The sequence below is a fragment of the Vipera ursinii genome (assembly GCF_947247035.1).
Source record: "Vipera ursinii genome assembly, chromosome: 5".
In the NCBI taxonomy this organism is placed as follows: Eukaryota; Metazoa; Chordata; class Lepidosauria; order Squamata; family Viperidae; genus Vipera; species Vipera ursinii.
In genome coordinates this window covers 77,142,904-77,157,195 of record NC_139518.1, presented here as the reverse complement: position 1 = coordinate 77,157,195, position 14,292 = coordinate 77,142,904, and the positions used below count along the sequence as shown (strand labels likewise).

The window sequence follows — 14,292 nt, the reverse complement described above, 5'->3', positions numbered from 1 at the left end:
TGGGGAGAAACAGGCTTCGTCTCAGTCCCGCCAAGACTGAGTGGCTGTGCGTATCGGCGTCTCGGGTTAACCATGTTATTCCACCCCTAATGATGGGGGGTGAGGTGTTACCCCCCGTTGATAGGGCTCGCAACTTGGGCGTCCTCCTGGATTCACGGCTCAATTTTGAAGATCACATAGGAGCCGTGACCAGGGGGGCTTTTGCACAGGTTCGCCTGGTGCGCCAGTTGCGTCCCTATCTGGACCGAGACGCCCTACGCACAGTCACTCATGCGCTTGTGACCTCCCGTTTGGACTACTGTAACGCTCTCTACATGGGGCTGCCCTTGAAGACCACTCGGAGGCTTCAACTGGTGCAGAATGCGGCCGCGCGAGTTGTAATGGGGGTTTCCCGATACTCCCATGTAACACCTCTACTCCGTGAGCTGCATTGGCTTCTGGTTGCCCTCCGGGTGAAATTCAAGGTGCTGGTTATCACCTATAAAGCCCTACATGGCCTGGGTCCGGGTTATTTGAGGGAACACCTGCTGCCGGCATCAAACGCCCTTCGCCCAGTGCGCTCCCACAGGGAGGGTCTGCTCAGGGTTCCGCCGGTGAGAGATTGCCGGCGGGTGACACCCAGGGATAGGGCCTTCTCGGTGGGAGCGCCTGCCCTCTGGAACCAGCTGCCGATGGAGCTGAGGACTGCCCCCGACCTCCGATCATTCCGCCGGGACCTGAAGACCTGGCTCTTTGAGCTCTCGGGCCCAGACTGAGGAGGAATTTTTAATTTGGGGTTCTTTTTAACTGACTACAGGGTTAATTTAATATTTTTTAATTTGGTTCTTAATTTTTGTATTTTGGATTTTTAATTCCCTGTAAACCGCCCTGAGTCCTCAGGGAATAGGGCGGTATATAAATATAACTAAATAAATAAATAAATAAATAAATAATATATGTTTCTTTCCACTCACAGTCTTTCATTAAGCACCAAAGTTTAGTTAGATGTTTCTACATCACTAAAGATCCTTTGCAATTTTTCAACTTACATTGTGCAGGGATGGAGTGACCAATAGATTAAATTCAAATAAATTACATTAAATACATTAAATACATGGAAAAAAGATGCAATTTTCATGTCTCACTTTTAACATATCGGCAGTACAGTATACAATAATCATAATGATATTAAAGTTAGGCTGTGTGAGCAGGCTTCATTTCTCCAACACTTAGCTATTATTGTCAATTTGCACTAGGTCACTGTAGCCCTCTTTCTTTGATTTAATTCTGTTTGTATCTAATATGAAGTGTTTTTCTTACTCACCTATAGTTGAAAGTTAAAGATTGGTTGTATTTTGTCTTGTGATCTTTGAGAATGACCTTTGAGAATGAAATTAAGCATTATCATTGTCCGTCCTTTTAAAAATTTGCTAAGTACAGTTTTAACACCAAACATGTTTTAGACGTAATAGAAGTTCCGGTTTTTCTTTTTTAAAGAAATTCACCAGTTTATGTCAATGAAAACTAGATAATTCAAAGTTAAAAGTAGAATGTGTGCAATAATGTACATTTTTTTGTAGCTAGAGGCATTGTCATTAATTGCCACTGGTCACTGGTCTTAAACTGTTAACTCATCGTTTCCTACAATTCTTTATCCATCCTTTCCCCCCCCCTCCTTTTTTTTTCTTTTGCAGACATCAAATAGGACTTTTGACATCCCTCTGACATTGTCTGGAGCAATAGTTTTGCGTGAGAGATTAAATTATGAAGAAAAGTCACGTTATTTTGTCATTGTCCAAGCAAATGTGAGCATGATGTTTTTGGGGTGTTTATTATGTATATGATTGCTTTGGAAGAAAACTTGAAAATATTTAGATGTTTTTTCTTGTCATAATTCAAGGAAGGAACACATTATTTATCAAATTTCCCACTGCATTTTTGCAAGGGTTGGATATTAGTTTAGATATCGAAATGAAGAGCTGTACATCAAATGTCTCACAGAGTTTTGACCAAATTAGAAAGACATTAAGAGGTAATAAATATGCTGATGATGCTGAGTTGTTTATGTCTGCCCTTTGATGACCAAATGATACTCTCTATTCTAATCTGGAGGCTGTGGAGGAATAGGATTCAGCAAAATCCCAGTCTTGTGTGCCCGTTGTGTCTTGCATCAAGCTTAGCTTGCTGTCACTCATGCCTTAATCCATCTCTATACTGCAACACATTCTGCCTGGGGTTTCTCTTGAAAATATCTGGAAACTATAATAGGTAGCTAAGGGCATAGTGTATAATATCACTATTTGCAGACTGAATTAACTCTCAATAGACTTCCAAATCCAGTTTTCAAGGTGTTGATTATCATCTATAAAGCATTGCATGGAATAGGAGAAACTTATTTTCAGGACCACTTTTCTCCTATTTCATCTGCCAGTCCCTCGTGCTTTAGTAGGATGGACATATTTTAGTCCTTCCTTGAAGCAATGTCATCTGAAGGCACCTAGGAAGTGTGCCTTTTCCGTTACAGCACCCAGTCCCTGGAATAACCTCTTTAATATATAGTTGGCTCTCACCCTGTTGATCTATGGAAAGATCATAAAAACATATGCCTTTCCTTGGGCATTGGGGCCCAGATGATTGAGGCTACCATTAGGAAGGTAGAAAGCAAATTTGAGTTGATGGTTGCCTTTTAATTGCTCTTGTTGTGATTTTAGCCATAATTGCTTTGTTGTTTGCTTACTTGATTGTTTGCTTATGCTTTTCAAAGTTTGAGTAGGGTGGCCATATATTTTTTTTAAATAAATATTTTAAATAAATATTTTAAATAAATATTTCAGATCTCTGAGTGATGAGATAGCACTTTCATGTTTGAGGATCAGCCTAATGCTTTTGTTGTAGCACTGTCTTTCAGATATTATTTCCTTTCCTTCCTGTCCTTTTTCAGTAAACAACATTATAGAAAGCATAAAAAGAGAGTAATAAACAGTAAGCCAAATAAAGGAGACACATTAAATGAGAAAGAAAAGCTAAAGCATAGTCAAAACTATTTTATATCAATACTATGCCTATTCTTCTCCATAATTTTCTACCATTGCAAACCATCTTTGCTTGGACCAAGTCAATACACTGTTTAAAAAATTGCCTTCTCACTTTATTGTTTGTGAGGATTTTATCAATTCCATGCAATCATTTTTACTTTCACACACACCATTAAATAACCTACATGGTATCTATTAATAGTTTTTGACAATATATTTTCATCCTCTCATTCATAATAAAAACCTTGTCCTTCACATCACTGCATGCATTCATGAACTCTGCTGCACAGAAAATAATAACACCTATTTCATCTTCCCCTTTTAATAGTTTTACTGATATAGAGGAGACCTATTTTATTTATTTAATTTTATTTGTGTTCTTTACCATTTATTCCTTTTACATTCCAAATTATAATCTTCTATATGACAGGGCATCATAGATATTGACTTCTAGGTTTACTCAGCTGAGGCTTTTACATAACACTTTTTAGCAGATAGAAGCAGCACAGAATAGAAGATAAATGAAATACAGTATGTTCAACCTAAGATCTTTAATCTAGTAGCTATCATAGTTATCTGCATCCCATTAGAAAGTGCTGGCAGTATACTGAGACATGCTCAGGATACCAGGAAAGTACATATATAAAAAAATAACGTGTGTGAATTTAATGTGTGTGTGTGTGTGTGTGTGTGTGTGTGTGTGTGTGTGTAGGTATAGGTATAGGTATATGTATAAAAGGTAAAGGAAAAGGTTCCCCTGCACATGCATGCTAGTCGTTTCCAACTCTAGGGGCCGGTGCTCATCTCCGTTTCAAAGCCGAAGAGCCAGCGTTTGTCCAAGGACGTCTCCGTGGTCATGTGGCCGGCATGACTAGACACCAAAGGTGCACGGAACGCTGTTACCTTCCCACCGTAGTGTTCCCTATTTTTCTACTTGCATTTTTACGTGATTTCAAACTGCTAGGTTGGCAGAAGCTGGGACGAGTAACAGGTGCTCACTCTGCTACGCGGCACTCGGGATTCGACCCACCAAACTGCCGATCTTCTGATCGACAAGCTCAGCGTCCTAACCCACTGAGCCACCTCGTCCCTTACTGTATATGTGTGTGTGTGTGTGTGTGTGTGTGTGTGTGTGTGTGTGTGTGTGTGTATATATATATATATATATATATATATATATATATATATATATATATATATATATATATATATATAAATGTATACATATGTGTGTGTGTGTGTATGTATACCTATATATGTATGTATGTGTGTGTATATATATATATGTGTGTGTGTGTGTGTGTGTTTGTGTGTGTGTGTGTGTGTATAAAACAATTTATAACACATTATATAATAAAATAAGTTACTTTATTATGGTCCAGACCAGCAACATAAATACATAAAGTGCAGGTTTAAAATAAGTAACTATTTGTAGATGATAGGTAAATCTACAATAATGATTATATGGTATAGCAAAACTATGAAGTCAATTAATAATTGCATTGGGCCAAGTCTTAAACTCTTCTTAGCCCTGGAAAAATAATATTTTTCCCAAATCAGATGTTTAGTTTACAAGTAGAGCTAATATGTATTCCCCTTATTTCTGAATTGCACAGACTACTTTCAAGGTACCGTACTTAAACTGATCCATCTTTGTAGAATTCCTACTCTCACGTTTGTTAATTAAAAGATATGAATTACCAAGAAACAGATTCTGGCTGAATATTCTAGAGCAATTCAACAAAGCAACTCATCATGAAAGTGAGCAGCAACTGGACAACATCTATAAAGTATGCCTTAATTAGAATTCCTGCTTTGAGCAGCAGTTAGAATTGATGGTCTAAATCTGAGGTGGGGAACGATGGCCCCTTTATGACCCTAACTCACAGAATTCCTGGGAGTGGAAGTCCACAAGGCATGAAGGGTGCATCATTCCCCACCCCTGGTGTAAATGGCCTTTTTCGACACACCAGGGCTCAGATTCCTTGCTGCCAAACTTCTGCTGCAGAAGTTCCAATGATCTGAATAGTTCCTTCTAAGACTCTAGTTACAATTCACTTAACTCAAACTCAGCCCTCCCTTCCCTCTTCTCCCCTTTCCTAGATATGACACAGCAAGGGAAAGGAATGAGAGGGGAAAGAGCAAATGCTAAGGGAGCATGAGGTGTGATCAGAATATTACTGATTGGAATCATAAGGCGCTCCTGCCAGGCCTGAATATGTACTGCTATTTCTACTTCTGTCCATAGTTTCAGATTCATTTGCAAATGGTGCTGTCATTTCCTGCTCCTCTGCTGTCCACCTATATACTGTAAGCATGTGTGTTGCGGCTGCTTAATTGTCTTCCATCTGGCTTCTTAATGCTTGTGAGATTTGTGTGCCCTTGGAGAATTTCATTTATCATATAGCTGATCCCTCCTAGAGTGAGCAGTTTGCTTCCATCTGAGTGTAGCCGGTTGGAGATTTTAAACTTTCTCCAGTTTTCTCCTTTTTATTTTTCAATTGATTCAAGAGAAACGGACAGAATGTAGGAATGGTGCATATGGATGTCTTCCATTAATTTGAATGCCCCTCTTCAATTGTTCACTTACCATGAATAAAGCTGTAACTGCCATTCTGAAATGCTCTATAATTGTTACTTTATAACAATACATGTAATACTATTTCACTACAGTTCTTTAAAGGGACGCGGTGGCTCAGTGGGTTAGGACACTGAGCTTGTCAACCAGATGGTTGGCAGTTTGGCGGGTCGAATCCCGAGTGCCGCATAACAGAGTGAGCGCCTGTTACTCGTCCCAGCTTCTGCCAACCTAGCAGTTCGAAAGCACGTAAAAATGCAAGTAGAAAAATAGGGACCACTACAGTGGGAAGGTAACAGCGTTCCATGCGCCTTTGGCGTCTAGTCAAGCCAGCCACATGACCACAGAGACGTCCTCGGACAAGCATTGGCTCTTTGGCTTTGAAACGGAGATGAACACCGGCCCCTAGAGTCAGAAACAACTAGCACACATGTGCAGGGGAACCTTTATCTTTACCTTTTACAGTTCTTTAGTCATAAGACTAAAAACAGAAATAGTAAATTTAAAATTAAGAAACTCTGCAGTCTGACAATCTTCCTACAAACTTTAGCAAGGTTGGGGTACCATATGTATCGGTCTGAGTTCATTTTTCCTGCAGAATGCTTAATCTTTTCTGTTTGAAAAGCAACAGAATTGACTAATTTTTCTTTCAGAAAGCAGAATAGATGGAGCATGTTTATCAGGGATGACTGATAAATGATTGAATAATTAAAACTATAGAAAGTTTGTAGAAAGAAAGGGGATTAAACTCACTTGTAGTTCTGCAAAAAAAACAATACTTATTGCCCCTAAATTTACAAAAAAGAAATTTTAATCACAAAGTCTTTTTTATTTGTTCCTATCCTCAAATATTTCAAGGGAGAGGGAAGAAAAACCCTTTTCATTTTTGCAAGTTATGTTTCGCACATGGCCGATAGTAGATTTCTTTGCTGTTAGATTAATTAGCTTTATTTGTCAGTGTTATTAAAGAATCACTAAAAGTTAGTTTCTGCATTCAACGTTCTCTGAGATACATTTGTATATTTGTGTTTGATGTCAGCTAACATCTCACAGAACTATTCAAGGAGTTGAATAACTTGGAACACCAGGAAAGGAGAAAGAGACTTAATGGGAAAATGTAGAGAAGAGAAGAGATGAGTATCTTGAAATAAGTACATAATGAGAGAGGTAGAAACAGACACATACCTAAAGTAATGGGGGAAAGGATATGATATGATTGAGAATAAAATTAGTGACAGGAAGAAACAAAAACAAATCCAACTTGCCACCTGATTTAAGAAAAACTTCCATCCAGTTTCTACTACTATATGCTGCTATCTGGAGTCTGGCAGTACATTACTTCTGTTCACAAGTACATCACAGGATTCAGTCTGAAATTGCATGTTATGAAATGGTAAATATTTTTTTTTACTGGTAGTCCTCAACCTATAACCACAATGGAGCCCAACATTTTTAGTTGTCAAATCAATCATTAAGTGAATTTTGCCTCATTTTATGACCTTTCTTTATGCCACAGTTGAATTGCAAATCATGCAGTCATGACTGACTTCCCTCATTGGATTTGCTTTTTGGAAGCCAGGTGGGAAGGTGATCACATGACACCAAGACCGTGCAACTGTCATACTGACATGCCAGTGGCCAAGCATTTGAATTTTGATCATGTGACCATGGGGATGCAGAAATGGTCATAAGGGTGAAAAGTGGTCATAAGGGTGAAAAGCGGTCATAAGTCACTTTTTTCAAAGCCACTGTTGTAACTATGAATGGTCAATAAATGAATGGTTGTAAGTCAAGGTCTACCTGTATTGAAAGACATCATTCTTTTTGGAGGAATTGCAAGAATCGGCTTTAATCATTCTGTTTTCTACACAGGATCGAGCTCAAAATTTGGTGGAACGAAGAACAAGTACAGCCACCCTTACTGTTGATGTCCTTGATGGGGATGACCTTGGACCAATGTTCCTTCCATGTATATTAGTTTTTAACACTCGGGACTGCCGGCCACTCACTTATCAAGCTAGTTTGCCAGAACTCACTGACCCTGTAAGTACAAGCATGTTAATTGAATCCATTCATTCTGCACCTGTATTTAGTCACCACTAATTGTGCAACACAAGCTTACAATCAGCAGACTCAACAGAGGCCAGCCATATATCCAGCTATGTCAGAGACAGCCTCATTTTTGCAGCTGCATGCAAATTGCAAAGCCTGATTTATCAGACTCTTGAGTGGATTCTTGTCAAGCTTCACTCCCGGACTGGCAATAAATCATACACCTCCAGACACTTAACCCTTAATTCAACTCTTAGCTAGACTTGACAAAAGTCTCCCAGGTATGACTTGGTTAAATTGATGTCTTTATTGCACAGAAGAATGGAACCTCAAACACAACACTGGATTGTTCACCTTACTATATAAAAAAAAATCTTATGAACGTATAGTTTAAAACATTCCTGATTTTCTAAATTGACTGGTCACTTGATGGCTTGGGAGGTGATGTAATGGCATGTGGAAAAGACCTTGGGAGGCTGGGTAAAGAGATGCTAACTGAGGAACAGATAAGAGACAGCATAGCCCACGGCTGGATAGTGGGTAGAGCAAGAGGGTCAGAAGAGACCCTGCCTAGTTTCCCAGGCTATAAAGGAGACAGAGAGAGAAATGTACTTTCAGACTTGCAAGATTAAGTCAGTGTAATTTTATATAAAATAGAATTAGGTAATTTGATTGTGTTACCTATCTAGTTTGCCGGTGAGGCTGAGAGAATAGAATAGAATAGGATAGGATAGGATAGGATAGGATAGGATAGGATAGGATAGGATAGGATAGGAATAGAATAGGATAGGATAGGAATAGAATAGAATAGGATAGGAATAGAATAGGAATAGAATAGAATAGAATAGAATAGAATAGAATAGAATAGAATAGAATAGAATAGAATAGAATAGAATAGAATAGAATAGAATAGAATAGAATAGAGAGTGGAGAGTGGAGTGGAGTAGATTAGAGTGTAGATTAGAGTGTAGAGTAGAGTAGAGTAGAGTAGAGTAGAGCTGAGCTGGAAGGGACCTAGGAGGACTTCTAGTCCAGCCTCCTACTCAAGCAGGAGAACCTTTACCATTGAAATATATACCTATACCTATACCATTGAAGTATATTTAAATAACAGCTTTTCACTAGACTGGAAATTGCTGATTTCTGACTCTCCAGCTTTAATAGTGATTCCTTAAGCCCATACAGTTAACATGACATAAGTATTTATTGCTCAGAGCCTTCCCGATAACACGCATCAGAGGACCCAGCTCCTGCTGAGCCTTTATCTTAGTTTTGTAGGTTTTTAGTATTTACAGCATTATCAAACTATGCTTTAGATAACCATCCCAGACATGGTTTATGTGTTCTCCCCAAACTGATGAAAATGATATTAATAATAATATATATATCATGGACATAAATAAACCTTTGCAAACATGGGAAAAATTATAATAATTTATAAGCATCCTCGTGTCATATTTTTATTTGCTTAATTTCCCTTTTGCAATGTACACTGACCCATTTATAAGAGGGTTGTTTTGTACAAATAGTCTTTTCAGGTAAGAAATAATATTACTCTGAATTGATCATAAATATTTCCTAAATGTAGCTCTTCAGAATATTTTTATAGTGTAATATTTTTCAGTTGATTTTATCATCTGATTTAAAAGAGGAAAATACTTGTAGAATGTAATCATTTCTTTTCAGAATCATTAAAGTAGCAATAGCTTTGCAACATCATAATCAGAATAGAGCTGGAAGGGACCTTGGAGGTCTTCTAGTCCAGCCCCCTGCTTGAGCAGAAATCCCTATATCATTTCAGACATGTGGCTATCCAGTCTCTTCTTAAAAACCTTGAGTGATGAAGCACCCACAACGTCTGAAAGCAAGCTGTTCCACTGGTTCATTGTCCTCACTGTTAGGAAGTTTCTCCTTAATTCCAGGTTGCTTCTCTCCTTGATTAGTTTCCATCTGTTGTTTCTTGTCTTGCTTTCTGGTGTTTTGGAAAATAAGTTTGACCCCCTCTTCTTTTTGGCAGCCTCTCAAATACTGGAATACTGTTATCATGTCCCCACTAGTCCTTGTTTTCTCTAGACTAGCCAAACCCAAATCCTGCAACTGTTCTTCATATGTTTTAGTCTCTAGGCCTTTAATCATCTTAGTTGCTCTTCTTTGCACTTTTTTTCAAGGTCTCAACATCTTTATTGTAATGTGGTGACCAAAACAGGATGCAGTATTCCAGATGTGGCTTTGCTAAGGCGTTATAAAGCGGTACTAATACTTCATGTGATTTTGATTCTATGCCTCTATTTATACAACCAAGGATTGTATTAGCTTTTTTGGAGTCCTAGTGGACGATCACTTAAATATGAGTCAGCAAACTGCTGACTCATATTTAAGTGATCGTCCACTAGGACTCCAAGGTCCGTCTCCCAGTTACTGTTTTTGAGCCGGGTGTTGCTAATCTGTACTTGGTTTTTCCCGCCCAGGTGTAAAACCTTGCTTTTCACTCCACATTAAGTATTGTAAAAAGAATTAGAGTGCATTACATTTATCTTTGGGACACTTAAGAGAGTTGGTATAGCTTAATGTTTTCCATTGAGAAAACTATTATTGAAAGTATTGTCATTCATGCCTAGAACTTTGTAATGGACTATGAGAATAACCATGGAAGACAAGAGGAAAATTGGCCATCCTGATAAGTGAAATCTGAGCCCAAAGGAGTAGAAGTTCAGAAACCATCTCGGAAATGGGGAAGAGTAACATGCTTTCAGACTTGCAAGATAGATGTCAGCACTTCAAGATAATCCAGACAGGAAACCAAAATCACAATGCTTCTACTAATGCTTCCTTTATTAGAAGGTTACAGTAAAAAAAATATTGCAAGGCTGAAAGTATTTTCCTTCTGTTCTCCTGCTTTTTACTTTCCAGAGAACTAGGGAGGGTCCCTAGTTGTTCCACCCCTATCCTGCCTTCAGACTCAGATTTTGTTTATCAGACTGTTGACTGATAAACAATTAAGATTATTCCCACTTGGTGCTAAACATGTTGCTATGGCCATTTCCATATGTTGCTTGCTGGCTTCTTCCATGGTGAGGCAGAAATGATAGAAAGATACTACAACACTTTGATAGGTGAGAGAGGTCCCATCATTGGATAACTGTCTTTGTAAGAATAAGAAATGAACTGATAGCTAATTAGCTTGGCTTCTCATAATGTACTCAAGTTCTATGACCTCAATGGACTATAGGATTAGTTCATCTCATGCATATGGAAAGGATTCATCACCATTACCACCATCACTGTCTACGGATCAACTGGTTGAGGACCTTGCAATACTTTGTTTGTGTAATAGCCCTAGAAATAATTTCTTGGATCTGTTTGTTGCTATAATATAAAACATCCCCAAAGTGCCAATCCTGTAAAGGAAGCTTTCCTAGGAAATAGAAAAGGTTGTATTATTTTTCTCCTTTGTTAAAAATACATATGTGAACACATTCTAATTATAATAGACATTTCTGCATTTTGAATCAGTAGGCTGGGAGGCTAACACTAAGGTTTGTATAATTTGAAGTGCTAAAAATGAAACAAATTCTTGAGGAACTTGTAATGGATTTTCTGGGTGCCAATGACAAAAAAATGGCATTTTTGGAATGCCAATATTTTGCCTTCTTTTCCTGCCATAATGATGCTCAAATGGCTATCTAAATATAAATGAGAACATCCATATTAATGACGTGGAATATTTGTGATGTGTTATATAGCTCAGTAATGGGGGGAAATAGTATGTTGCTTGCCTTCAACCAATAAACATTCTGATTCTAAGCAACAGAAGCACCATATCATACAAAGCTGTTACCTATCGAACAATTTAATATAGGATTCGCTTCTAAATGAACACAAGCCTAAAACATAATTGCATAATTTAAAATTACAAAGACGTGTGGAGTTTCATTTGTTTCAGAAATGAAGTATACATACATTCCAACAGATCTTGGCAGCTCCAGAGGGGGTAGCAAGACAGTTAGAAGGAGGGAACAGGACCATAAGTGATTCTGGAAACCAGGGGAGGAATAAACATTAGAACTGAAATTCAAAATAATTCCACCTGAATTACACTAGATATAAGTTGTATGGATGATTGCTTTGGTAGGTTTTCAAGATTCTGTTGCATTACCCTACTAGCAATAAAGATATTTCCAGAAATCTAAGTAACTCACGTTCTCCAGGTTTTTCAGCTTCGGAAGTCTTGACATTATGGAAAGGTCAAGGGCTATCTATAATAAATTGTTTCTGTCTTATTTTCAATCTCATCATTATTCTTCATTATGGAGAGTTAGCAGATCTTTTGTTATTTTGTTAGCTCTTATTATCTACTCTTATGGCTCTGCTTAAAGGAATCCATTCCCAACTACAGGGAGGACAGTCAGAAGATTACTGGTCAACAGTAAGGAATGTTGATATTCATGCTTTCTGGTATACAAAGTTGTTAAATAAACTTCAAGTTAAACTCTGATTAAGCAGGTCTAAGTGAGTCACCTTGTGACATTCTTTGGGATAAGTTTAATTCTGTTACAAGAATTAATTAATTAATTAATTCTGAACAAGTTCCTCCAAACTGTAAATTCAGCCATTCATCTGTTAAAGGATGCCCAGGAGGTGACTTATGGATTGGTCTATATCAGGAATTCTGGGAGTTGAAGTCCACGAGTCATAAAAGAGCCAAGGTTGCCTACCCCTGGTCTATATGATAGTGTCGATGGAGATTCTCAGTCATCCAGGTCATGGTTGTTTGAAAGGTGCTTTTTGAAAAAGCAACTGATCTATGTTTGTTTGTTTTTCTTGAAGAAGAAGATATTTTGCTTCTCCTCCAAGAAGCTTCATCAGTTCTGACCGGATGGGGGTAGTGGGAGATGGAAGGATATGATAGTATTGAGGGAGGGAGGAGTTCCTGAAGCATTGAAAGTTTGGAAACAATTATTTTTGCATTAAATATAATGCAGGGATTTTGTCAATAATTTCTGCAAATGTTCTCTTGGAGAAAACATAACTCATCAAGGTTCTCTATATACAAAAGAAAAGCTGGTTTGCTTCTAAGTTCTGTTGATCTTCATGCAGCAAGCTTGATGTGTGTTTTACCACACACAAACTCTGTCTTGTTTGAGATGGACGACAATAGTGTAGTCATCATTGTATAAAAGATGGATTTGGAATATCTAAAATGAAAGCTCAAGGTTTTGATTGTTAGCCTGAGTATATCTTTTTCATGTATAATTATAGAATGCCCATATGCCAAACTCTTTGCGTTCCTTTATGAATAATGAAATGGTTGCTGTCTCTGCTAGCAATTCTTCCAACTGATACCTTTAATCTTCTCTGGATTTATAAGGCTTGATGCTTAAAGGTTGACAAGATGTGCAATAGAGGTTTTACTGATATAGCTGCAAGAATAATTCTTGCAGAACCTTTCAGTGAAATATTCTACACGCAGTGAGTCTAATAGGAATAATAGGATTGTACTGTTGGTTATTTGCAGATCGAGTCCATTGGCACTTGTTTCAGGATGTGCACATTTAAAAAAAAATATTGATATGCCAAATCCCAAATCCCCCTTATGAAATATGCATTCTGTAAATAATTGATGCTATTCAAATTAATGCAATTTGTTCTGATTCTGGGTTTTTTTTGTTTGTTTTTTTTAAAAAAGCATCAGTAAGCTTGGTCAATTGTATGTGCACATATACCTAACACTCAGAAGAACTGAGCAAAACCAACTATTTACTCCAGACTTTCTAGACTGAAAAAGTACAATAAATAGGAGGATCACTCTTCATTAATTCCACGCTGATATATTTTCTGCACATTTATTTATTTTATTTAACACACGGCATCTACAGTCACTGATATACAAAACTAATAAAACACATTATACATACAAACACAAATATAAGTTTAGAGAGTGTGAATAATACAATAAACAAGATAAAATATTAAATTAGGGTAAAACGGCCACAATATGGCTCCATAGAGTCACAATAAGAAAGAAGTTATAGTTCAGTATCTAAGGAAGCTAAACCATCTAACTGCTTCTGGTATGACATTTGCTGTGCAGTCAACTTATTAGAATAAAATTTGGGCATACAGTAACACATTAAGAGGGTTGAACAAAAAGTAACATCTCTAACATTGTAAGCCATTAACAGAGAGCAGTAGAGATACACCAAAAGCTCAGATATCTTCTTTATTATCTGTTATTTCATCTCAGTTGGTAGGAAGAAAAGGTTAAGTTGCTATTTTTCATGAAATGGAAGCTACTACTCATTGCTGCATTTTAAACAACATGCTACGGTTGAACTTTTGAATGCAAAAGGAATCCCTCCAATTAAAATCGACAGCCAAATGCAGGCCATTTATGGTGCTGATGACTGTGTTGCTTTGACTACAGAGTGTCACTGGGCCAAAATGAAATATAAAGATGGTGAACTAGGAAGAGCTGATTTGTATGGATGACCTGTGACAGCAATTAAAGCACTTCACACAAGCAAGGTTGATGTACTTAATTAGGGACAGTTGGTGGATTACTCAAAGGGAAATTGACATCAAACTTGGCAAAAACATGTCAGTGAAAAACAGGAAGGCTTGTGCAAGATGGGATTACTCACATGTTGA

General features: G+C 37.6%; 1 protein-coding gene across 1 annotated transcript in view; it reads left to right on the top strand.

Moving 5' to 3' along the window:
• Positions 1 to 14,292, top strand: part of PCDH15 (protocadherin related 15) — a gene marked incomplete at its 5' end in the record, with an annotated part of 427,034 nt that overhangs the window by 123,706 nt on the left and 289,036 nt on the right. The window contains 2 exons of the mRNA XM_083364768.1: positions 1,674 to 1,784; positions 7,465 to 7,635. Of these exons, the coding sequence (XP_083220894.1) occupies positions 1,674 to 1,784; positions 7,465 to 7,635 (282 nt within the window). The remainder of the gene's footprint in view (positions 1 to 1,673; positions 1,785 to 7,464; positions 7,636 to 14,292) is intronic.